The 27,211-nt window shown below is 40.0% G+C and overlaps 1 protein-coding gene across 2 annotated transcripts in view; it reads right to left on the reverse strand.

Moving 5' to 3' along the window:
* DCC (DCC netrin 1 receptor) overlaps window positions 1–27,211 on the reverse strand; it is a 1,021,998-nt gene that overhangs the window by 34,963 nt on the left and 959,824 nt on the right. For both annotated transcript variants that reach the window (XM_019495847.2, XM_059725279.1), the window contains exons 26-27: window positions 23,032–23,187; window positions 10,488–10,700 (exon numbers count right to left, since the gene is read on the reverse strand). In XM_019495847.2, coding sequence (XP_019351392.1) covers window positions 10,488–10,700; window positions 23,032–23,187 — 369 coding nt within the window. The remainder of the gene's footprint in view (window positions 1–10,487; window positions 10,701–23,031; window positions 23,188–27,211) is intronic.

Consider the following 27,211-nt stretch of genomic DNA (forward strand, 5'->3'; position numbering starts at 1 on the left):
CCCTTCCAGTCTTGCAATCTATAAATCTATAAGCACTGTATGCACTGGGGCACTGTTATATTCAAACCTTAAATAGAACAATCTACAATATTAGATTCAATAAAACTTTTCAGGTACTTCAGACATTTAAATGTTTTACTTCGGACTTTTCAGATACTTCGGACAAACAAAACTTGGATCTTTTTTAATAAGCAATAAACATTTTTTTTTAATTTACTAATAAATATTTCTTTAGGGATGTTTGCCAGAGGCATATATCATGCAATTTGATGAGCTGTTTCCTCTCCCTTTCCCCAAAAATGGCAACAGAAAGCCATATAAAAGCCACATACAAACAACTGATGGTTGTACTTGGGTAATGATACTTCCTAGGGGTGTGTGAAGCAGGCCCTATTCAATTTGGATTTGGCCTGAATCAGGGACAGTGATTTGATTTGCTGATTCGGATCACTGTTCCTGATTCGATTTGGCCGAATCCGAATCTGAAGATTCAATGCTGATTCAGAGAATCAGCAATTTGGACATAGACGCAGCTTTAAATGTTTTTTCTACATACCTTGAGGTACCAGTGCAGCTTATAAACACTGTGATGCTGAGGTGGATGGAGTGTCCCACAGGAGTGTGGGGGGGGGGGCCCTCCATGTACTCAGTGGCACACCCGGAAGTGCACCAGAAATACTTCCAGTCCACTTCTGGGTCTTCTGGGAGTGCGCGCGGGGACCCTGGGTGCCCCCCCCCCCCGATCCAGCAGGCACCAGTTGCTGAGCCAGGGAGGCATGGGGGGACCCCCCTGTGCACTCCCCGATGGACCCAGAAGTGGACCAGAAATGTTTCTGGTCCACTTCCGGGTCTGCTGCCGAGCACATGGAGGGCCCCCCCCCACACTCCTGTGGGACACTCCATCCACCTCAGCATCACAGTGTTCATAAGTTCAAGGTATGTAGAAAAAACCATACCATAGCTGTGTCTATGTCTAAATCACTGAATCTCTCCCCGAATTGATTCAGAGGGTTCCGATTTGATTTGGAGAGATTAAAAGGTCCTCTGATTTGATTCAGATTCAAAGATTCAGCCACTGAATCAGGTCAAATCTCCACAGAATTGGATCAGGGACCGAAGCTTCACACAGCCATAATACTTACTCAACTCCCACATGTGCTCTATTTGTTTATGACTTAAATACTGGATCATGTAGATGTGAACAACCTGTCTATGTGAGCATGTTTGTAAGTGCATGACAGATGTCCCTGTCCGATGAGACGGTACCTTTCAGGAGAACACTTCAATTCGGCATTTTTCTTTGTACAATTCCATTATAAAAGCTTAGGGTACTTAATAACAAGTGAATACTAATGCAAGATGTCAAGCTGTGCATCTCATAAGAAAAAGAAGGTTTAAGGTAGGGCCTCTACTTTATATTATCCCTTTGATCCTCTTGATTTTTCAAGAGTAAAAGTATTTTAATCTGTCCTCTGGGAATATTAGGTAATATAAGTGAACTGTCAGCATAAAAGGGCGGCTGTTAGTGGTTCTGCCTCAGTGTGAATGAACATAATCCCAATTGCATATTGAAAATGTTTCCAGGCATCTGAAAATGTGCCACCTCCACTTGACATGGAGGTGGTAAATAATCCACATGTGTAATCTTTTTATGGATTTGTTCTGCAATTGTAAAGAAAACCATTTCTTTATCAAATGACGACTGCCTTCTATTAGGATGGATCATTTCTGTCATAAAGTGGAATCAATCTATTTATCCTGCAAAGCACTTAAGCCCATACTTACCACAGAACAGCCCCATTGACTTTGACGGGACTACTCAGGTGCTTAAAGTTAACTATTTGCTTAAGTACTTTGCTGGACTGTTGCCAGAGTTCTCATTAACATACAAGATCAAACCTCTGTGGCCCATCCTTATCAGGGTCTCTGAATGGAATTGGAGGATACCCAATTTCATAAAATGGCATAGAAGCCAAATCTTGAAAGTTTGGGGCATTTTTTAAACAAAGTGACACATTTTCTTGGCTTCATTTTTTCCCCTTTTAGTCAAAGTGATATTACTGCAAATGAATACACGGTTTACAGTAAGGCTATGAATACTTCATCAGTTCACCAGAGAAAGTTGTATCTAACATACCTCCTGTCCTACCAGTGCTTGCAGTATCTTGAAGACATCTGTTACTCTGTTTATTCTAGAACATTTATCAAGACAAGGCCATAAATTTTTGTCATTCCATCTATCATAAAAAAGATGAAGAACTAGACCAGAAACACACACATATTTTTGTCTGCAAGGGAACTGAATGCCGTCTTTAAAAAATAATGTTTGAATTGGTGGAAGTCAGAGACAGACCTATAAAAAAAAAAGCATTAGGCTTTCATTTCCATTTTCCATTAGTGACTGACAATGAGAAATTTTGACTATGAGGGGTAAATGCTCAAAAGAGCAAATTAGATTTAACTGTATAGTTAATTAATTAGTGTCAGCTGGATTCATGCAAATAAATGCCCTTGTATCACCACTAAATTATACCTCCCCCCTTTGTGAGAGAGATGTTTAAATGCAGTTCTGCTTTGAAGAAAGTAATAAAGTATAAATATAGCACCATAGGGTTCAGGATTTATTACTTCCCAAATTTGCTCAGCTGACAACTAAAAAGCTCATTTTACTATCTCTCAGCCCTAAAACTTAAACCTGAGATCTGACATTCAAGACAGGTTCTTTCTGGCTTATGTATTATCCGTTGTAATTAGGTTTCTGCTAGCAGGATTCCTTTCGTCTTTGATGAAACTGTGTTTGCATTTGGAGCATAATGGCACCACAGTAAGAATATGGCAGTGCCTGCGAGACCTCACCACCAGCCAGGACCCCATTATCCTAAACTCTGGACAAACACAGAAGAAAAGAGATCACTCTTGCTTAAACGAAACCTAGCTTGCTTTTTCATCATTTTTTCAGTCCTGCTGTACTAAGAGAAACATTTTTCATTCCTGTATTAAACAAGCATGACACTAAATGAATAGAGAGTGTGGATCTGTTGGATAAAAGGGATATCCATTTTTACATTCACTTTTCGAACTGTAACTACCACTTGAATATCTGCTCTGACCAAATGAGCCCTGTATATGTGAAATTACTATGTTACAGGATTCTACTAATTTCAGGCATGATTTCTGTATTTTTTCAGTCTTTTCTCTTGTTTTTCTCTTTCTTTTTGTGAAAACTTGATGTGGAAAAAAAGAAGAGGCACACAACAATTCTACAGAGCTAATTTCCTTAGCAGGGTATGCTGTACTAATTTCTAATTAAAACAATTTATGGGTTGCTATAAATGGGCATTTTACTGACTTGTATTAATTCCCTGCTATAATGTATTACTACTTTTTACATAGACGAGTTTAGTTTACCGTAATACGTCCCAAAAGAAAAAAAAAAAACGCCAAGATTGAACGATTTCCTGATAAGGTACAGAATAGAAATCACATTTTTACACAATCCATATTATGTGAAATGCTCCCCACACAACTGTTATACCACAGCCAGTCTAGATGATACTTTACGATTTGGGACGAGGAAAAAATCAAACTCAATTTTGCTCTACAATGAAGTACTTTTTAGTTGTGTCATGTCCACAGATATATTGATCCATGGAAGATTGAAAAGATGGGAATTTTGACTTCTGCATACATATATTTTTAGAGAAACAAAAATATGGTAGTACTAGAAATACAGTGTTTTTACATCCCACAGAGATACAAGGGCTAGGATAGTCTGAAGTTGTAAAACTGTGATACAACATAAAAGCCACCATTTAAGAGGTCACATGTTGTATCCCTTTGCGCTTACAGCTGTCGAGGAAAAACTGCCTCCTAACCCAAGTTCGTAGAGAGCAGCTGATCATTTCAACAGCTAAAACAAATTTTCACTTGAGAGAAAATAAAAACCCACCTTTCCTGGCCATTTGTAGAATTTATGTAAGATCTATAATGCAATAAGCTCAACACTCCATCAAACATATTCTATTTAAACTGAAAGGGGGCTAAGCCAAATCACTTACACATCTATGCTTACCATTTGCAAAGAGAAGTGTCTGCAGCTCTCAGCAGAAGGTGGGAAGGAAAGATTGCACAGTTTTTTTTCTCATGTCTTCAGATCAAGTATTAAGAATGTGAACTGCTCTATCACAAAAAAGCGATGAAATGGGAAGATGAACTACACAACACTGAACATCTAAAAACAGGATGGCCAAGCTGAATGCAAAGAGTTCAGACTCACTGGGCTCAAGTAAAAAGGAAGAGAGTGAATTCCAGCTCTGGTGGAGACTGCAGCTCTCACCTGACAAACAGGTTTTATTAATTTATTCATTCCTTTAGGGTTAAATCCTGTAGGATTGCATAATATGGAAAGGATTATAATCTTATATTTTTATGGACTATCCTATAGATCTTAATAGCAAATTATAACCCTGCTAGATACCTTTACCAGATGGTTAAAATACCTATGGACAGATATTTTCTATGAGGGCCTGCTCTGTTGAAGTTAATAAAAAATGATGGCCTTTAAATCATGTGGGCATGATCACTCAAAAATAAGAGATCAAATTTAGGCCTAAATCCATAAATGGCCTGATTTTCAAAAAGGCTGAGAACTATTTATTGATTTATAGAAATCAATTAGAGTTTCTTGGTGATCCAGAGGATAAATAGATATTATGCTCAGGCTATTTAAAAATCAAGCATGACACTAAATGAATAGAGGCTGTGGATCTGTTGGATAAAAGGGATATCCATTTTAAAAATCAGGCCACTTACTTAGATGCCTACATGTATTGATTTAGGTTCTTTACTTTAGGGGCCCAGTTTTGAAAATCTTATTCCACAGGGGCTTTAGAGCAATTTCTGTTATGCCCTTTTGGTTTTTCTCCATATTCAGCTCCTAGAGTTCTGTACCACAGTTAGTTGTTATTTGAAAGGACATGCTGTGGAAGGGGTTAGGAAATCAGGGGGCTTGGCAGGATTTGATAGGCTCTCCAATTCTGACACCCCCTGGACCACACAGCTCCTCAAATACCGCCAAAATGCCCCCAATCCACCAAACCACTCCCAGGGTTGGTTTTACAGGGATTCACTAGTCCTGAGAACCCAATTTAAGTAAGTTGGGGTTGGGGGAGAGGTGGGTGGATCAGGGTGGCTGGTGGCTGTGTGTGGCAGGGGCAGATTGGTGGGACTGGGGAGGCTGGTGGCTCCATGAGTGGGTAGCAGGACCAGAGAGGGCGGTCTCTGGCCACCAATTAGGAGCTATTTTTAGTCGCTTGATTCTCCCCTACTCCCAGATGAACAACCTGGTTACCCAGGTGAACCACACACTCTTCCCCCTCTCCCCGCAATCCTAGCTGTCCCACCCTAACTTACTTTGATTGGCTTCTGGCACTGGCAACTGCCAGTAACACTGGCACCAGGAGTGGCTTGTGGATCAGGGTGGGGAGAGGGTTTGGCAGCCTTGGGTGTAGTTGGCTGGTCTGTGGGGGTGGGGAGGGGGGATTGCCCATCTGGATGTGCAGGGAGAAGGCTAAACATAGCCTGTTGCTAGAGGAGTTAGGAAAATTGCAGTCCCAGGTCTGGGGCTAGCAGCTGGGCTTTCCCAGCCCTGGGGTTGTGCTCAGAATATATATAGAAGTTCACTTAGATTGGTCTGCCCCTACACAATTCAACTCAGTGCACTCCTGCAACACAGTTCAATTAGATTGGGTTGGCCATTCATTGACCAATCCATGGGCGACTGGTGCCACCTTAGCTGGGGGGGGGCACATGCCCCCCCCCCAGCAACCAGTCAGTGACTCAAGCCCACTGACTGGGGTGGGGTGTGCCCCACAGCAAAACTTATCAACCAGTGAGCAGCTGTGCTGCTCCTGAAAGTGGCTGCAGTGCTCCCAGAAGTGGACGTGACACTTCTGGAAGTGGCCGCGGCCTATATCTGGTGCTCCCACACCCCGGCCGGCACTCACAGGGTGGGCACCAGCACTCCCACCTGACCCCCCACCCCATCACCTAAGCGGGGAGTGCGGTCGGCCAGGGGGTGCATATGCACCCCCGTGCACACCCTACATTTCGCCACTGGACTAATCTAACCTTCCTGAAACTTCTGTACAGTTGACAATTAGATAAACCTAACTCGGGAACTAATTGTAAGAAGATCCACACGCTAGACAACTAATGTAGACCAGGTGGCCATTTTAATGTGATCTAACCTCCCCCCAGCCTCCCCAAATACCTGTATATGCCCTTAGTAAAGTAATGAAGATTTGCTTGGACAAATGTGAATCTAATTACCCTACTACTTCATTACATATTAGAGGTTAAAACTGCTGGATGTCTAAAAATGTCTAGCGAAAAATGCATTCTATCCAGTAGTGGTAGCAAAGTAACAGTTTTCTTTAAAGGATTTGCTGAGAGCATTTTAAGGCTTCTACTTATGGCAAAAGAAGATAAGAGGAGGATCACTCCATGAATTCATTTGCATGTAGCTCTTTTCAATTGTTCTGTCATTGGGCTGGAAGGAGAAATTACTTGTATAGAAACTCCACAGACCTGGCATCCATCTCTTCTGGTAGTGTGGTTTGAGTGGAGCAAAGCTGCCAACCACTTTCTCAGGCCACCAGTCCCCTCGCACACCTTCCTTCACTGGAATCTTAACCAGGGCAAAGCTAACAATTTCACAGACAGTATTCATTTTTCTTTTTCCTCAGAAAGTCTCCAGAGGAGCTGGGAACTGACCTGCTGTTCCTTGATGCCCATCCCACAATGCAGGAACATCCCCTTCATCCCCAAAAAGCAGGACTCAGCTTCAGAAATGCTGCTGACTTGCCTTTCCATGCAAAGGAGTGAAGAACTTGGCAGAGAAGGTACCTTCCACCAGTGGCTAGTGAGGAAACAATCCTACTCTTATGCATTTAATAATTCATATTAAGCAATTCACAGGTACTATTACTGACACACTGGAAAAGTTCTTGGAATAAGAAATAGGCACTCCATTTTTCAAGGATCCTGGTACAAAGAAACCTCAACCTCCAAAACTCTGATCACAGTTTGGAGCCTCCCAAGCAGCTCTTAAGTCAATCTTAAGTATTGCATAAACCTCTGTGCATTTCAAACATTGCCGTCAATGCAACTTATCTCAGGTGTGATTGTGTTCAGGCTCAGAACTAACTCTGCATGCCTCACTACTCACAGGTAGCAAAGAACTGGGCCCTAGGGGAGACACAGAAATAGGCTCACAAGATGAATCTCTTTCTAAATGACAAGCCAAGGGACAAAAAACTTCGTAAGGGAGAAAAATATAAACTGCTTCACTGGGATCTTGGCTAATGAAAATAATGACAAGCACATAGATAAAAACAGGACTTAAAATGAAAGGAAGGTAAAACTGACAAAGATTTAGAAGAAAAAATGATCAACATGAAAGAATGCAAAGTAAATAGAAGTTGTAAGTTAGTTGTTAGTTTTGACAATATGTTGTTTGTTTTTTTTTATCTAGGTCAGTGGATCTCAACCTCTTTGGACCCAAAGCACTGCTTACTGGACTCAAGGCACCTCTCCCATAACTTTTGTGAACTTTGTGGCACCCAATTCCAAAAAATAATTGGAATACAGTGCTTACATCTTTGCAGAGGGGCCAGGCAGTGGGGATGAGGGACTGGCCAGACAGGTACATGCCTGTGCTTATCTCCTCACATGTTGCTTATCTCACAGCACCCTTCAAAGGATCTGGCCATGCCCTGGTTGAGAAGTACTTATTTAAATAAAGAGCCAAGTATCATTTTTACGTGTGACAAAATGGAAAATTGTCAGAATTGTCCAAGATTTTTCAGGTTTTGATCATAAATCTTTATGTATAGTATTGAAACTACTGATACTAACCTTTATCTAATTAATACTACTACTCTATAATTTCACCCTGTGGATTATGGCCAATACTGAGATAATGGGAATGGCAATGGCATATAAACAGCAATTTAATGGTGATCTACTCAATGGTGATTTACTAAAGAGCAATATCTCCATTTCCCCCACCTCGCCAAATCATGACAATCAAGTTCCAAATGCCAAATGACTACCTTATGCAAGTCATTTTCCTGAAAGAAATAGGTTTATTCATATGCTTAAAGTAAGAAAGATTGATCCAACATTAGATAAAACTATTGTACTAATTAAAGTTGAACAAACCTTTCCCAATATACGTATACAAATTCAGCTTTGCTATTTAGCAAAACAAGTAAACAAGGAAACAAACAAAATCTCTCTAACATTACAGGATGCATCTGCTTCGCTCTCCTTTCAGAAATCTGTTTTTTAATGATGTATAGCAATGTTCAGAGTGAAAACAAGGAGGTTTTTTTGTTTCATTTTCTTGTCACTTACAGTTAGGTAACTTATGTGGCAAGAATACTACGTACAGAAAGCTTCAGAGTATAGAAGAGCCCAGAGTAAGACCAAGATTTCAAAGGACTGTAGAACTGTAGTACTTAGAGATTAATTTAATTGGGTAATGTGACCTTTCATCCTGTAAAGCTTTTAAACACCCATAGTTCTTATTTAGCAATTAATGATACTGATTTCAATAGTGCTATTCAAATAACAATCGTTTACATAAGGAAGGATTCTCAGAGCTGGCCTTCTTGATGCACTACGTACAGTATAATGCCTTAATATAAATAGAGATACATAATAACTGTTAGGGTATGGGGTAGATCTGTTATAGTGCTCATTTAAGATTGCCCCAGGAAAGTAACTGTGTTGGCACACAGAACGGCACAATTCCCTCTCGCTGTTGCACATGCACACTAGCAGTAATTGTTATGGCTTCTCTATCACTGCTGAATATGAATACGACATTTTGAAGGTCAGAACCCATCCTCTGCTCTCTTCCCACCTGCTTGTGATGAAGGAATGATGGCCATCTCTTGCCAATGTACCCCTTTGTAACTGGACCTACAGGCCAAGGGAAGCAATGCAAAACTATAGTGGAAGATCGTGCAGTCCATTCTAGCCAGGACTGGTTATATAACTCCAAATGTACCCCACAGTTTCTATACAAAATGGCATCATTTCCCCCTCCTATCATTATTCTTTTTTATTGTTTTTTATTGTTTTGCTATTTTTTCTATTTCTTTCTATGCACTGAATGCCTCACTTGCATTTTTAAGTAGCTTGGACACAGGATTCCAATCAGTTTTTCCAGCAAATATAAATAAACCTTTCATTATCAAAAAGCAATCCTTGAAACAGAAGCCAAGCATCCTGGCAAGGCTTCAGTTTATTATGGCTCAACGTGAGATTTGAGCCAAGGCCAAATGATTCATTTGGCACCTGATCCATTTGACCTCCTTGCTTAACAGTTAACTGTTGTTTTGAACAATTTCTTCATCCTAAATTCCCATTCAGAACTCCTGAATGAAATGCAGGATTATCCTCATAAAAGGATATGAATTAACGGGAATTTAAAGACATTTCTTCCAAGTCCTGCATGCTTTTTGTTTTCTTCAAAGATGTTTGTTAAGCAACAACTAGGTGTTATTTAATGGGCCTTATCTGCAAGAGATGAGGCGTTTTAAATGGAGAGCAAGTTAAAATATAGGAAAGGATTGAACTCTCAATTCTAGGATGCTCACCAAGATATAGTTCAGGACCACAAAGTTATTTCACAAAGCTATCACTTATGCCATGACGTTGTTTGCCTGAACAGAAGGTGCAGTATCAGCCCATTAAAATGTATAACCAGATTGTTCACATTTGGGTGTCTGGCCTTGGATGCAGGCTGATCGGAGTTGCTCTGTCTCGAAAGGCAGCTCTGAAAACCAAATTCTCATTTACCCTAAAGTGTCTTTCCAATGTTCTGGGAATGTATATGCTATGTCAATAAAACTGAGGCTCCCATCTGAAGTATAGCATGTTTTTGTTCCCTTCCCCTTCCTAGTGTATCCACATGAGGGCCAAGCTGAATCCAAATTGAATGTAAAAAATATATATTATTTTTTATAAATGAAAAATAAGTGGATGCACAGGCAGAGACATTCTGCAGAGAGAAAAAAAAAATCATAATCTAGCGCCTGAGGCTCTGCAACCCAGTTCCAAATTTTGATCATGACCTTGAAGAAACCCCTTAGGATCATACTTTATAGGTGTTTAAGCACCTAATGATGTAGATGGCATCTAATGGGATTTTGGATGGGGTCTAGGCTGCCTTGAAATCACCTACATACCTGTTACAATCTAGTCCCTATCCTCACTCTACTTTAGTTCTCCACCTGTAAAATAGGGATAACAACAATCCCTGCAGTGGTGAAAATAATAAAGACATCAAGGCACTCACATACTGTGGCAGGGGCAGGGAGATAATCTGTATGCCCAAGCTTAGCTGGTATGCTATAGTTTATATTATGTCTAGCTTTAGACTAATAACGCAAGGGATCTTTTCCCTTTGTTATTACCTGTTTGAGACAAAAGTGGTGTATAAGGGACTTTCGGTTCTATTGCACTCATTGGTGGAGGTAGCAAGGGGTTGGCAAAGCTGCGGAGCGGGTGTGTAGGCCGGACACAGGCTGTAGGGATCGTTCTGCTGGGGGCGTCCTCAGTGCTGGGATGTTCAGGCTGTGTCTGTGGCAGCATGGATGGCTGTTGGGAGGCTGGTCCTTCATTCACCGCTGTAGAAGAATTTAAAAAGAGAACATTAATTAAGATACCTTTTTCTAAGTCCTACTTCCTACCTTTTTCATTGCTTCCCCAAGAAAGGAAAGCACCAAGATGTCAACCTCTACAGACAAACACGTATGTATTTCTTTCAAATGTTACTGGGCGATATATTAAACACCAGGCACTCCCGAAAGCAGCCATGTACTATAGCACTGTAATATATTTTCCTTTAAAAAACATAGAAAGTGACATTTTTACCTCCTTATCTCTATTTTATTTATACATAAACTTCCTAGGTTCCCACTGCCGTACAACCTGGGTGCTTTTAAATATTAAAAATCAACAAAAACATAAATACATCATTGGGATAGTGGAACAAACTCTTGCTGCTGGAATTCATTATGTTCCACCCCACAGTACTATCCTAGTCATATCTGATGAGACTTGCTGAAGACAAAGAAGGGACTTAATTAATTTCTATTTAACCAACAACCAGTATCATTTTTCCTTGAGACAGCTGTAATATCCAGTGTGCCAAAGCAGTCAGTTGCTGTTTTATTATCCTATATCCAAAGTCAATTTTTCTGTGATTTAAACATGGCATGTTAACCCTCCAATATAAATCAAGGTTACTCTATGTTCTGTAGTATTTTGCACAAAAGCTCTCAATAATAACCCCTGTCATGAACTTTCCATGCCAAAAGAGAGAGACAAAACCAGCAAATGTACTGTGAAAGAAAAAAGAACTAAGAGGAAAAGATATCCAAGGATAAAATAATATCATGTTCTGCAGCGAGGTAGCCAAACTGCTAATTCCAGTGTGACTAAGATTGCTTAGCAGTTTTCAGCACAGTCACCAATTCACAGTGGGATTTATTACTGACGACATGAACAGTATTGCAAAAGGCTCTGCAGGAAAGATGGTTCAGTGCTGTTTTCACCGAAAAAGATGGTACACAACTGTGCTATGGGCAAAGTCCACAACACAAAGTTGTCTGACCAGACATGTTGGTTAAGGTAAAAGACAGGCAAAGATCCAGGGGGGTATAATGGTGCACTTGCAACCCCTTTTATTCCTGCTTCACCCAAGTTCACAATCAACTCCCTGGCAGCAGCATTTATATTCAGGCAGCAACGAGGGACCCAACTGACTTCAAGGCTCATCAGCATCTTCCTTATTTCTCCTAAACTCTTCATTCTGTATGTGTTAATACCCTGCTTTTCTTTTCAATGGTCTTGTTGTTCCACTTATCAAGTTAGCCTTTCTTCTGCAATTCTGCTGTCTGTTAGCTGTTCCTGGTAATGTAGCTCCTATTTCATCCCCATTTTCAAAATCCTAGATCCATGGTGAAAGGTCGTATCCCAGTAGGCAAAACACCTGGTGTATGTGCAGCTAGGCCAAGAGAAAAGGATTCCTGCCAATGTTGTTACTGCTGTTTGGGGAAGTGGTATAACTATAATGGTAGATAACTCTTTCTGACAGCCTACATTATACATTCGCAAGGAGGATAAGCTTACACAGCAAGGCTGGCATAGCTATGGTAGTGAAGGCTCTGTGGAGTAGACAAAAATACATCACAAGGTGATTTCTCATGTAACTCCCATCCGTGGATTGCAAAGGTTAAGCAGAGATGGGGAAAGCTATTGTAAGACCAGGAAAACTAGACAGAGAGAGCTGGATTGAACTATGACTGCCAGATTGATTTGAGGGCTAGCAGAAGGGAAAGTGGGAAAGAAGAGCTGCAAAGTGGGAGCCATTTTTGCCCAGAGCCAGGTAGAAGGAGCAGGGGAGAAGCTTTGCCCCTTGATGTGCTCCATGTACCATTGCAAGAGCCCCAGGAAGACTGTGGAGGAGGAGCCTGGTCTAAGTACAGATGGGAAAACGATTGACTTTTCCACGGGAAGACCTCAGCAGGGAGAAGAAGTAGCTGCTGAGACACAACTATGGCCTGAGTGAGCTGCCTTTAAAAGGCTGCAGAAATGAATGCAGTCAGTACGATTGTGGAGCAGTGGAAGTCCTTGTGCCGTCCGAGACAGCTGGGCTGTGCACAAGGGAAAGGGTCTTTGTGGGACTGTTGGAATCAGCATTTTAAGTCATACTGTTGAGAGGGGGCATTTTGTTATCAGGGTTTCACATTGGGTTACAGCTTGCTGTTTGGGTGCTCGTGTGTGTAAATAAATCACACTTGTTTGCACCCTCCAGTTAAACTGAGATACTCTCGGGGAAACTGAGTCACCGCAGCCCCTCGCAAGAGGGGTTATACTCAAAAGAAGGCATCTGACTTGGAATTCTGGACTATCAACCTCCAGCTAGCTGTGTGGATGGTGGAGGCTGCAGGAAAGAAAAGCCTGGGAAGTTAGTCTGCAGGCAGGTGGCTAAAATGTGCATCTACTCCATGGAGAGATTGTGACCAGTGGATCAATACTGCATCTCAACTCCCTAGTTTAACGTACTGCACGTTCAGGGGAACCCTGCAGCACAGAATGGTAGCCTGTGGTTACCTGTGCTGTTACTATTGAGATGTGTGACAAGAAATCCTAGCCACAAAACAAGTGTAGCTGAGTCTTTAGTCTTCTGGTGATGCCGACTCACCAAAAGTGCTGACTGTTTTCCAGGGAGAAAGCCTGCATCATCAGAAAGCTATGATTGGAAGTTTACTACAGGGGATCTGTCAAATGTTCCCTATAGTCCAAATGAATTTGTTTGGCCAACAGATAACTCAATACACATCAGCCCCACAAAAGGCAGAAAGGAACAGATTATTTTGTTCTTAAAAAGAAATTGTAATTTGGAAGTAGCTAAGGAAGAGCAAATCCTAACCAACAACCTATACCACAGCAAGTCCAATTAGGAAGAATTAGCCATGGGAGGAAATGATCAGAGGAGAGCTACTGAGAGTAGAAGGAATATTTGATGTGACATTACAATGACTGTAGTACGCTAAACAGAAGGATACTCAGGAATTGCCTAAACCCATGCCACAAGTAAGGGGGGGGAGAAGGGGCGGAGCTGTAGTAATCCCCATCACTACTGCACATCACTTTTGTGGCAGTGGGTCAATGCAGAATCCCAATCCCTTACTTTCAGCAACAGAAGCACGTCCAGAGAGACCTGGTACCATTGAGTACTGGGGTGTTCCTAGGAGACTGCAGTGTTTGGTGAGTGTCTAAAAGTCCCTACCATACTTAAAAGCAAAAAAAGTGCATGGAACGAACAACTTAACAGGGTATGATCAGAGGCAGAATGTCTTTATTTTGTATAAACTGCATTTGTCCAATGTCTTGATTTTCCTTAATATCTGTGCCAGCTAGGATAGCTTGTAATGCAACAGTCAATCATGCAACTTGTGGCAGGAGCCCAGAAAGCAAAGAAAAAAAAAAGAGCTCATCTTTCTACTGCAGAAAACAACCTGCCTGACACTTAGATATCAGAATTAGTTATTATACTGGGACCAAAAATGCTCCAGAGGATCTGAATTGCTTTCAAAAGCGGCTGCAACAACCAGAACTCATTGTACAAATAACATGCAATTACACAGCCAAGTCAAATCTCAAGGCACTTTATAATAATTAATGTCAATGTATATAAGTAATTACAACCTACTAAATAGGAAAACAATTTTGAAAAATGGAAATGAGGATTTTTGTTCATTTCCAGAATCATATTAGCCATTCTTGAGGCAACAGTGCAGTCATCTCTGGCATACTGAGCTCCAGGATTAGGAGGCTAACTGCAAGATATGACCAGGGTCAAAGTCATTTTCAGCTTTTAGAAAGTTGCTAGGTTGTGATTAAGTTTCCGTGTTTCCACCTTCATGGTTCTTTGCATAAGGATGCCATTGGCTGTATCATTCCAATTCCTTCTTTCTGCTTTCTCCCTAAGTACAGTCTTTGCAGTCCTCTTTCCTGCTTACTTTCTTTGAGTTAGACTGACCTGGACTACATACAAGGGCATGGAAATCAGAATTTCCTGTATACTCCTACCTTAATCTGGGTGAAGAAGGGTAATCTGACAGTAGTCAGACATGGAGAATGGGTGAGACTAACTGTTTCTACTGCTTGCTGGCCTACACAGCTGAGGTGGTGAGGGTTTGTTATAATTTGCTTATGGTAAAGGCCAGAAAGGGCATGGTGCCCTTGCACTCTCCCTCCAATCGCCGTGAGCAAAGAAAAAGAATGGAAGAATTGTGACACAAAGGGATATGTCTCAGTTACAAAGATCAAAGCTATCAAGCTATTCTTGCTCAGGACTATGCCTGAAGTGAAGATCTAGCCCTTGGTCTGTTATTTCTGTTCTTGGTCTCTCAGTTTCTTTTACAACTCTTGAAACACTCTTACTCTCCCACTGAGCCTAGCACAGCATTCCTGAAATATACTGCTTTTAGGAGATTGTTGACTTGCATATATGGACAAGTCAGAACAGACGCGTACTGCTACCTTCCACTGACCTACCTGCTATTTACTGAGCTTAAATGCCCAGCTAGAAAAAAAACTAGAGCAGCCAGCAGGAACAGTTCTAGCCTTAATATTATAGGGATTATGTTTTACTCCTGAGACAGTTTTTCTAACACCCTGGGGGCTAGAAACTAAAAATTGCTATTGGAAGGGGGAAAAAAAGTTACAAATTTTGAGGAAAAAAGTAACTGAAGACCTAATGAGACAATACACTTTATGGATATAACTGAAAATTAAGGAAGGATTATTCTGTTAGAAGACTGGATTTAGGTCATACGTATTGAAAGTAAGTTATCTGATGAAGATGTCTGGTGTATGAGAAAGGAGATTTTAAAGCAATAAAATGTAAATGCTTGAAAATATTATGTGAGTTTCTTCACATTCTTGAAGGAATAGAAGATGGACAGCTTTGAGCATGCTTGCATAATGGATGAGGATGAGCGAGCTACTATTATTATCTAATCCAGCTTCTTCGATCTCCCACTGAGCAGGTAGTCACTTTCTCTCACGAAACTCAGCATTGATGGCTAAAAATTCTGACGGCTTATTCAGATGTTATAATTACAAGTAAAGCTATTTTTTTTAATAGAGCCCATGTTTTTTATATGCCTGAAAGGAGCAATATTGGATATGTAGAAGTACATGGGTCTGGACGTGATGCACCTGTGGGTGCTGAGGAAGTTTGCTGCAGAGCTGCTGGCCATTATATTTGAAAACCGTGAAGATCAAGAGAAGTCCTGGACAATTGGAAAAGAGCAAATTTACTGTACATCTTTAAAAAAGGGAAGAAGGAGGATATAGGGAGCTACAGACCAGTCAGCCTCACCTCAGTACCTGTAAAAATCATGGAGCAGATCTACAAGGAATCCATTTCTAAGCACTTGGAGAAGAGGTTATTAGGAAGAGTCAGCATGGATTCACCCATGGCAAGTCATACCTGATCAACCTGACCCTATTCTATGATGAGATGACTGGCTTTGTGGATGCAGGGAGAGCAGTGACGTGATATATCTTGACTTTAGCAAGGCTTTTGATACAGTCTCCCACAACACTCTCAGAAGCAAGCTAAGGAAGTATGGGTTGGACCAGAAAACTGGATGGATTGATGGGCTAAAAGGATAGTAATCAATGACCCAATGTCTACTTGGCAGCCAGTATCACGTAGATTGCCCCAGGGATTAGTCCTGAAGCCAGGTTTGTTCAATAACTTTATGAATGACCTGGAAGATAAGAGGTCACCCCTCAGGAACTTTGCAAATGACACCAACCTGGGGTGAGTAGTAGATATGCTGGAGGATAGGTCTAGGATTCAGAGGGACCTAGACAAATTAGAGTTTCATATAGTTGACCAATTTCATAGATTCCATAGATGTTTAGGGTTGGAAGGCACCTTAGTAAATCACCGAGTCTGACTACCTGCCCTGGAAGAAAAGAGCACTGGGGTCAGGTGACTTCTCTCCGGGGTCCAGGACTTCTCTTGATGTTCATGGTTTTCAAACAATTTGATTATATCAGACTTATGAATTATTTGTTGTATTGTATATCTTCTATTCTGCAACAAAATTGGGAAATACTATACAAGCACCACCCTAGATTGCCAAAATGGGCAATAAGCTGAATATGATTGCATCTGATACATGCTGTATAGTATTTCTGGCTCTACCACTGAATAGCTGTGTGATACGGGGCAAATCATTTCAACTCTCTCTGCCTCCACCCGCTTCCACCCTTTGTTTTATCTATTTGAACCATAATCTCACTGAATCAGTGGCTATGTATTTGTACAGCACCTACACATATATGCGTTTCATTTCAGCTAAGGTCACTGGATGTTACTTTAGTACAAAGAACAATAAAAATACTTAATTTATTTGAACCTATATTTTATTCTCAGGCTATTTACAAATGTGAGTAAATCCTAACTTGCATCCTATGGGATTATTTTTAACATTTGATAATTTAAGACTGGATTCACTTTCACAGAATTTACTGGAGAGTAAAATGATGGGGAAAGCAGGGTTCAAGACCCAAAGATAAGGGCCACAGTTACACTGAGTCATATAATTAAATCAGTTTTGTGTGCAAAAGTCCAGGATGAATTCACTGAGGAGATTTGCCTTCAATGGTCATGAGATAGCTCAAGATACTTAAAATGTCTTGTTTCTTGTCTCTCTAAAAAAAAGTGTTATTGATTAAGTTAAATCTCATATTTTACATTTAACAGTACTTCTTTCTGGATAGGAATAGTAGTCCTGTGCTTAGGCCACTAGTTAGGATGCTGAAACCCCTTCTTGCTCCATAACAAACTTTCTGCGTACCAGTGATCGATTCTTTTCAGCCCTCTGTGTCTCACTTCACGCTCTGGACAGTACTTCCTTACCTTACTGGTAAATATATTGAAGGTTTTGAAGTGCTCAGATATCATGGAAGGGGCCATATAAAGACCTTACCTAGATAGGCCATCTAACATCAGAAAACAAAAGTTTACCGTTACAGAATTAGTTCCAAAAAGAAACAGTATCATTTTTTTTTTCACTTTTACTGCTCAAAGAGATGAAATTGCTATTTTAGTTTCTTATCTGGTATTGCTACCTCCAACTTTGGAGGACTGTTTCAGTCTTCCTCCTCATTGTCATCCTTTATTCCTTTATGTGCGTGTGTTTAACTAATAGTCTTGTCTTTATTTATAGCTATGATGTAAAAACATACATTATCATTTGAATAATTTAAATATATATATTTTCTTGGCACTTTCTCCACTGAAGCCTCAATTATAAAGCATGGACTACTGCAAAAATGTGCCACTAATGGTCTATTATATTTAGAAAGGAAGCTGCTTTGATTTGTACCATCTGTAGTTTCCATATGGCCTTCAGGGTCACTCTGCTGTACACTGCCAAGGTCCAACCTGAAAATATCCTAAACCCACTGTGGTCATTTTAACATCTGGAGGGAAGTCCCTTAGATAGCATCATTTTGACAAGAGAAGGACAGAGACCTTTTCTGAGGCTGACTCTATAGCTTCAGTTAGCTCTTAAAATACTGCAGAGATGCAGAGAAACCAGTATCACCTCAATATTTTGTATGTTGAACCTGAATCATAACTTCTCATCTGAGTCCCCTTTTCTCTCATTCTCTAAGACCCCGAAGGTACAGAAATCTGTGTACTTAAAGGAGAGGGGAAAAAAACTGAGGCTTCTTTGCATTTTGATGCCAGTATATCCTACTTAATCTCAAAATCTTTCCCCAACATTGAGTATGTGCTGAAGAGATGGAAAACATGAAGGACTCTTCTGATGGAGGCTAATTTTTAATAGGAACTCCTACTCAAAGGTAAGTCACCTCTGGTTCAAATATCTTTCCTCATTTTAAGGATGGAGAGTTAACATATGGGAGTTGGTACGTGTTATGGCTGGCCATTTCAGCATTCGTGGTCAAACAGACATAAAGGCATATTATTCAAGGCTGGTTCTGACTCAAGTATGGCTTTCACCTTCATAGTCTTTAGTTTCTTCGTCAGCAGGAAAACTTGATATATAGATGTTTTCCAGCATTCAAATCTTTGGGTCAATTGTAACAGCTTCCAGAACTAGAAAGAGGTGTTCAAGCATAGTCCATTAGGCAGAATGCAAAACAACGCTTTCCCTAATGACACTGCTCACAAACTGTTCAAAGACTGCTATGTCCTGATCAATAGTGTATTCAGTCGTGTAGTACCGCAGGTAGAATTCATCTTAAAGGAGTTATTGCAGTGCTGCAGTCTTGTTGATTAATATATCAGCCAAATAAGTTGATCTGAGACTGTCCAGAATTTTGAAATATTTTTGTTACATTCCAGCCAGTTTCTGCAACAGAAAGGCTTCATATGAGAATGGAAGAGGTCATCCACACGCGAAGCTGACATTTCAGCAGCTTTAAACATTGTCTGCTGGCTGGATATGTTTGAGGAAAAACATGTACGTCAATTCTTCCAAACTATATACTGCTGCTGGTCCCAGCATTCGTGGGTCGCAGCATCGGTGCTGATAAAATGTCTAGACATCATGCTAGAAATATATTTATATTTCCCTCCATTCCCCTCAGGCTGAACACAAACCCACTGTGCTGCTAGAGAAAGACAGTCGATTGCTTGGCGGGCTGTCAGAGCTAAAACAAGCAATGTTCCCATCTGCTTGTCTATGAACATGCCTTACTGTAACTGGAAAATGTGAGGCACAACACTGGTAGAGGATTTTTTGCTTGGAAGTGAACAGCACGGTCAGTATGTTCAAAGACCTTTGAAAGTCAATGTCCCTCCACAGACAATCAAGCTCTCAAAAAAATGAAATTTCAAGCTCATCATGGTTTCAGTGTAGCAATATTAGACAATTTCTGAAATGCCATACAGCCCTAATTAGTCAAACTTGAATTATTTGAAATACATTGGTATCCAAACATCCCCTGAAATCTAATTGTTCAATAGAGAATTTCCTTGAAGACCTAAAACCTTAGCTATCTATATTTATTGAAGATCTGACATTACCAAAGATTAATCAAAAAATTAAGCTTTTCCATCTCTTACTGAGGTAAGCTACTATGGATTCGTTTGCATATGCTGAGAGTTCGAATGTGCACACAGGCAGTTACTGCAATAGCAGATACACTGTAAGCCCCATCCTCATCTTCCTTGTTTGAATGCCCCATCCCTAAATCTGATTTTTATTGACCCTTTTCTGGAAAACTCTTGTGTATTAACAATCAGATGTTCACTTTCCACACATTCTTCCCTGAAATTGTTATCCTGCCATAAATTTCTGCACGTACCTTTTTGGGGGGACTCTCAAGAGAGCTTTTAAGTGCTGTTACTTTGAAAATATGATCAGTGGGCTGTATACAAACTGAGAAGATGAGTGGGCTGGCAAGCAGTATGCATGCATGTGTGTGAGCAAGCAAGTGAGCTTTTCAGAAGGGTGAATAAAAACAGTTTGTGCCTTATGATGGATTGATACTTAAACAAATTTTGTCCACCCAGATTCTTTTTGTGGTATACACCATTGAGTTTCCATTCCTGATGGATGTGTAGAACTAATGGTGCTTTCTTTGATGTCACTGCTGGCGTGTTGTGTTTGTACCAATTTATCTAGTGATAAATTTGCCTCAGTTCTACTTTGCTCTGTAAAAGTGAAAGATCTGTCTACCGTGACAAGGTCCACACTTACTTATGGTACTGACAATTTATGACTGGTATAATCCCTCCCCGTTAGCCACACTCCCTGCTGCCCCTGTGGACACTTATAAAGTGCCTATCAGAGGTGCACTACCTCGTTCTTTTATTTTTTTTAAACGCTACAGGAACACGACCAGATATTCCAATTTTCAAATGTCCTCCTTCCAGCTAGCTATCTACACTGCAAGTTGAACAGTGCCATTAAATGTTTACCTTGTGTCTTCTTTCCTGTGTTCCTCTGTTGAGTTTATGATAATTTTGAAATGTATATGGAAACAACCAGGCAAAAGCAGGCATGAGTCTGAACCAAGAAGTGGCCACACTAGCTAGGACTTAAAAGACAACCACCATCTAGCCTCAGAAAGAGGAAATTACACCAATGATGGTGAGAATATCTGAGCCTGTACTCTGTTTTGAGCCCTTGATTAGAAGTGCTGTTGCTGGTCTTCATGACCAAACTGATTAAAAGCAAAAATCAAGCAAGAGGAGGAAAAATCACTCATTTTGACATCTCCATGGGTGAGCAGCAGGAAATCCCTATAATATGAAAAATGGGTATAACTGATTGACATTAATCTGTCAATGTCATACCTGATATAGAGTAGAACAAACTTAAAAGAGAATTATAAGATAATATGATTCCTCCATTATAATTAACATACAAAACCAGTCATTATTATGTTAAAATAGTGAGAGATGCTTAGAAAATAAGAGATGAAAGTGATGCTGGAAACCCTTCATGTAGGCATGGGAACAAACAAAACTCAATTCTACTTCTTTAAGGGACACAATGGACATTACATGTTATAGTTTTCCTGGAAAGCTCCATCTTTCTGGAAGTTGTCACAGGAAGGTAGTTTAAAATAAAGTAAGAGACTGAGGGGACCTGGAAAAGGAAGATGGCAAGGATGATTGGAGATGCCAAATATCAGAGAAGAGGCTAAATGGTCAGTGAAAGGGAAACGTTAGTAAAATGATGCATCAACCAGAAATATTTCTTCTGTGTTCAGCGAAATTAATTGGACATATCTGGGTAAACTTGTGCAGTGCTTAACACTGGGTATGTTAGGTGCGCTCCTGCTGCTGTTTTAGTCTGATTCTCTCTCCTCCCTTAACACATGCTGTTTTTGCAAAACTCAAATGGTTCACAACTCTTTGTAGAGACCATCCAGATGAGATTCAACAACTTGCAAGCTCTACAAAGCAGCACTGACACAAGTCTGTCTTGGCTCTACTCAGTATTTTTAGTCTGAATGGCATGAACTAAAGATTCCTTTACCATAACACTTTAATCCTTCAGCTACAAAGAAAGGGCTTAATTACCACAGAGGATCCTGCAGTTTAAGGAGTGTCACCTGATATGGATTATCAGATATTTTCTGCTGGAAAAGAAATGTTAGTAAGATATTAAGATACCTGGGTTTAAAATAAAGTTTGCACGATAAGAGTTGGAAAAGTCGTTTTCATTGGATTTCCAGGGGAACAAAAGCACACCATCAACTAAGTACTTTTGAGAATCCTGTTCACAAGGTATTGTTCTACTGTTGCATATTAGTTCAATCTGAGAAGAAGGAATTAATCTCACTAAGCACTTGTACACGTGCCGATTTGCCCATGTACACATGATGAAAAATTCCCATTTGGCTAGCAAAACAGTGTCACCATGTACACATGCATGAGGTTTTGTCATGTCAAACTGTCCCAGAGCATGGCAACTTAGACCACCTCCAAAGCATTTTAGTTTGATCATGGCAAATTGTCCCATTGTGGACAAAAAATCTGTCATGTGTATATGTCAAATACATGTCAACTCTCCCAATTATGTATCCTCAGCCTTCTTGCCCACCAGGTAGTGCTACAATTCACTGGTACTTTCAGGTAATTTGCCATGTAATTCACAGGTGTTTTTGTGTAATGAATGTTTCAGCATACCAGGTGGAGCTGCAGAGCCTGACCTGAATCATTCTGTTGCTGACCTCCTTTTAAAGTTCATTAATTAAATTAAATAAATATTTAAAAGAAACCTTTTTTCTGTTAGTCATGTCCAAATTCACTCTACTGACAGCTAGGATGTGTTGAAAACTGATTTGCCTGAACTATGCTAGGCACCCAGGAGCACAGTCACATTCCTGAAAATGAGTACTTTCATTATGACAGTAATGAAAGTACTGAAATTACACTTAAGTAAAATATGTCATTTAATAAAACTAAACAACTATCGCTGATCTTCATGTATCACATTGTGTGAGCTGTAGTTTAGTGCTCTCTGCTGTAATTTAGTATTAAGAGGTCAGAAGGGTTCAATTGTTATGTGGCATCCCCTATCGTATTTAACTTTGAATAGCGCGTGGAGCAATTTCAAGATTTGTGACCTGTCACCTGTAACAGTGATGGCATAAATTGACACCCATCATGTTACTTTAAAGGAGACAGATTAAGACAATGTGGAAATCCCCCCCCTCCCCCCATGTGTACAAGGGTTCACAGGTAGTATATAATCTTACTGGACCTCGCACTTATCCTGCAAAATACAAGTACATCTTTTTTCCCTCTGTTTATCACTGGCTTATGTCAGAAAAAAATTAGAGAAACATAGCCAAGAGGTACCATGCAATTTCATTTTTCAAAGCATTTTCTCAGAAATAAATATTGAAAGAAAAGAAAAAAAGTACTCTACTAACTTCTTCCTGTTCCGAAGGTCCGGTCAACCGACAGCGTTGGGAATGGCACAGGTCGAAGAGTGAACTGTGGATGTGGGTATCCACATGTTGGAGATGGTAGGATTCCTGGATACTGGGCACTTTCTAGTGTTGGTACTGGAATGGCACTGACAACAGCTAAAAAGAAAAAAAGAGAGTGAGAATTAAAGATACTTTACAATTCTGTGGGTGCTTGTGGAAGTTCAAAACAAAAGATAGATTCTGCAGAAAAATCACAAATGGTCATATTTACAAAGCTGGGTGCATACACTTTAGTCATTAAAATGTATGTGCTCTTTTCACACATACATACCACTCTATATGTAGAGAACCATGCATTGTTAGTGTGAATAGGATATTAGCATGTACAAAAAGATATTTGTGTGTGAAATTAAACAACTTGTAAATGGAGGTTTTTATTTCTGGATTCAGGTTAGGCAGTCAAAAATGAGCTGATCAATATTTAAAAGGAATATAATCAGGAAAGCTAATGGCACTTTCCTTTCACCAGGAAAGCTAATGGCACTTTATCGTGCATCAGCAGATGCATGACGAACAGAATCAAGGAGGTGATACTTCCCCTCTTTCGGGCACTGGTCAGACCGCAGTTGGAGTACTGCGTGCAATTTTGAGCGCCGCACTTCAAGAGGGATGTGGATAACCTGGAGAGGGTCCAGAGACGGGCCACTCGTATGGTTAAGGGCTTGCAGGCCAAGCCCTTTGAGGAGAGGCTAGGGCACCTGGACCTCTTCAGCCTCCGCAAGAGAAGGTTGAGAGGCGACCTTGTGGCTGCCTATAAGTTCATCATGGGGGCACAGAAGGGAACTGGTGAGGATTTATTCACCAAGGCGCCCCTGGGGGTTACAAGAAATAATGGCCATAAGCTAGCAGAGAGCAGATTTAGATTGGACATTAGGAAGAACTTCTTCACAGTAAGGGTGGCCAAAGTCTGGAATGGGCTCCCAAGGGAGGTGGTGCTCTCCCCTACCCTGGGGGTCTTCAAGAGGAGGTTAGATAGGCATCTAGCTGGGGTCATCTGAACCCAGCACACTTTCCTGCCTATGCAGGGGGTTGGACTCGATGAGCTATTGAGGTCCCTTCCGACCCTAGCATCTATGAATCTATAATGAGGCAATTTCCAGAATGTGATGTCAGTGACTCTAATCATGTTATCTGTGATTTCCATCACTGTATCTGATGTTGGGAACTGGTTATAATTCCTCACTCACTTGGTTTAACCATAATAATGTAAATAGAAATAACAGATAACTAACTTATTAACAGGGATCCTGGTATTCTCTGATTTAAAAAAATCCTCAATTTTCGGTTAAATAGAAGTAACCCCAAATCCACATTTTTCCATGTTTTAAATGAAACATCATTAATATATAGCTATATATTATACATTATTATATATACATATATTATAATTATTATTATAATATATAGCTATATATTAATGATGTTTCATTTAAAACATGGAAAAATGTTACTTTTTTTAACTGAAAATTGGAGTTCTTTTTAAATCAGAGAAAACTAGGATTTCTGCTTATTAAGCACACAAGAACTTTAAGGTCTCTCCAAATCTTATCTGAATGTGTATAAACTTCAGGTTTGTAACTAGTCTAAACATTTCCTGAAATCTGATTTTCTTGTGGAAGATTTTCAGTCTGTCCTGGTTCTAAATAGTCCAGGAATTACCAGTGTAAAATCATCATCACCATCCAAACCCTCAGTTTTATCAAGAGACTCCAATCTGATTGATAAAACTGGCTTGTTTAAACACCAAGTAAGAACTAAGCAAAGAGTTCAGGATTTGGTTCAAAGCTGATAATTTTGGGCTTAAACAGCAACTTTTACACATGATGTACAAACAATGTCGTAAACTTTAACATAGATATTTAGATTTTTCTCACCCTTATTACGTCTATTAAACAGAGTGGTAAACTGGGATATTTGCCCAAGGTTAGTCAAGAAGACTGTGTTAGACCCAAGGTAACAGTGCTTATTGCTTTAAACACTGAACTATATGCTTGTATTGGAGCATTTCCAGAGAAAATTAACAACTGTAGAAACAGTTGCCACATCATACACAAAGCTTTTATTAAGAAATAACAACCACAGTCTTCCAAGTTTTCAAAATCTCTGGGTTCATTTTTTTCCACCCTTAGAATAAAATTCTTACTACTTGAAGAGTCTTTCTTATCAGTAGGAGGAATTTTTTACATTTCTTTTCAAGCTGTTATCAAATTGCAAAAGCAATCCTTTTTTATTGAGTCTTATTTTAAAAAAAAACAACACATTTTTAACTTGTTCCTTTCATTTTTCACTGAAGTGCAGGTATTACCAGTTCTCTTTTCTTTATTTCTTTTTTTAAAAAGCAGAGCATTCACTGTAATATTATATCCCACGTAGAGAAACTGGGGAAAGGCAACATTAAGCATTTTCAATAAATCTGTGCAATGTGACCAAATATGACAAGAAATCTGTTCTGACACAACCTGTCAACAATGGATTTATATCTCTGACTGATGCGTTAAGGGTTTGAAAGCAGAAATTCCATCACTAAATTATGAAGCTCCCTAAACACTTCAGTTCTGTATCTAAAAATGTTTATTACATCTAGTAAAATTGTAAAATCCAGGTAAAGTTTGCTGAAATTGTAAGCTAGAAATTTCAAAGCTCTGCTCAAGAACATAAAATGCCCAGATGTTGCTAAAGCAAAAAAGTCATCATCAGTGCTCCTTTAAAGCAGGGTTGCTGTCATTTTCTACAAACTATTGGAAAAAATAGTGAAAAAAAACAAAACATTTAACGTGATTTACTCTGTGAGAATATTTGCTCTTCAAACAGAAGAAGTTAATATAATTAGAAGTGAAAAGATTGCAAGCTGTCATGAAAACACAAGAATGTAGTTCTCCCCAACTTCTGCCAAGTTATATGCTTTGCCTATACCCAGCATATTACGCTGAAACCAATCAGAACATATGAAAAATGTGTTTTATTAAAACTGAGAAAGCAGGATGGGAGTGCAGCTTTATTACGAATTGACGATGTTCTGAATTCAAACATCTTGTTTTTCATGATGTTATAGCTGTAATTTTCCTTTTTTTTGGAAACAACAAGCTGTGATGCAGCTTCCTTCAAAAATATAAGTATGTGCTAAGAAATATGTACCTTCAATTTTAAAGGTTAGGCAAGATGGAAGGCACTCAAAAATTATGTATTGTCAGCCATATATCAGTTTCTTCTGGTTACCAGCTGACACTATGACCTGTATATCTAGGATCAATTGCACTGGCTATGTAACAGAAAGATTCAGTCCCCTACTGACCCCATTTTTCAAGTCCTTGAGTCCAGTTCTTTGTTGGAAATGATCAAGCCAAATTTCACTGATTCTGCAACTTTAATGCCATCATCTTGTAATCTCTCGAGCCCCTCTGAAGACTCTTTCAATTACTTTTATCAAGTTTAGTGCCTCTCTATGGATAGGCTTGAAAGGGCCTCTTAAATTACTGTCATAGTGACACTTCAGTAATGATGATGTCACTGAAAAATCTCACTTGCAGCATCATCAGTGTTTTGCTCTTTCCCCTTCAAAATACAGTTTCATTTAACAGTACATTGGATCTTGAAGAGTACAAAAACGGATTGTTCGGTACTTTTTGAGAAAATCAAGAATCCTATCTATTTTGCCACTTGACATTTGAAAATATGCATGCTTTACATTGGAAAAATTACTTACTTTCCTTTTCTCCATTGTGGCATAGCACAACTGGGATGCTCACCACTTAGTGTGGGCTGCAGCAGACTGGAAAAGTGCCTGCAAGGAGGGCAACCAGGAGACACCCCTGAGTTGTCATTTTAAGGTGGAAGGCATATGGCAGAGCACCATGAGGGTGCTTATCACTTAAGGGATGTTGCAGGCTATGAGTGAGCCTGCTTTCTGAGTAGCAGGGAGAGCCTCCCCTAGTAACCATTTTAAGGGGGAAGGTGGGTGGCAGAGCACCTTTGGTGTCTGCCACTTTAAGAGCTGGGAGCAGGTAGCCAGCAGGTGTGGGCCAGCCCTGATGAGGCAGCTATTTTAGATCCAGGCTCTCAGGGCTGAGCTAGCAGTTTGCTGCTAGCAGCTGAGGAGGCAACATCTGGCTGAGCTGCTGCT

This window comes from Alligator mississippiensis, chromosome 3, assembly GCF_030867095.1.
Source record: "Alligator mississippiensis isolate rAllMis1 chromosome 3, rAllMis1, whole genome shotgun sequence".
Classification (NCBI taxonomy): domain Eukaryota; kingdom Metazoa; phylum Chordata; order Crocodylia; family Alligatoridae; genus Alligator; species Alligator mississippiensis.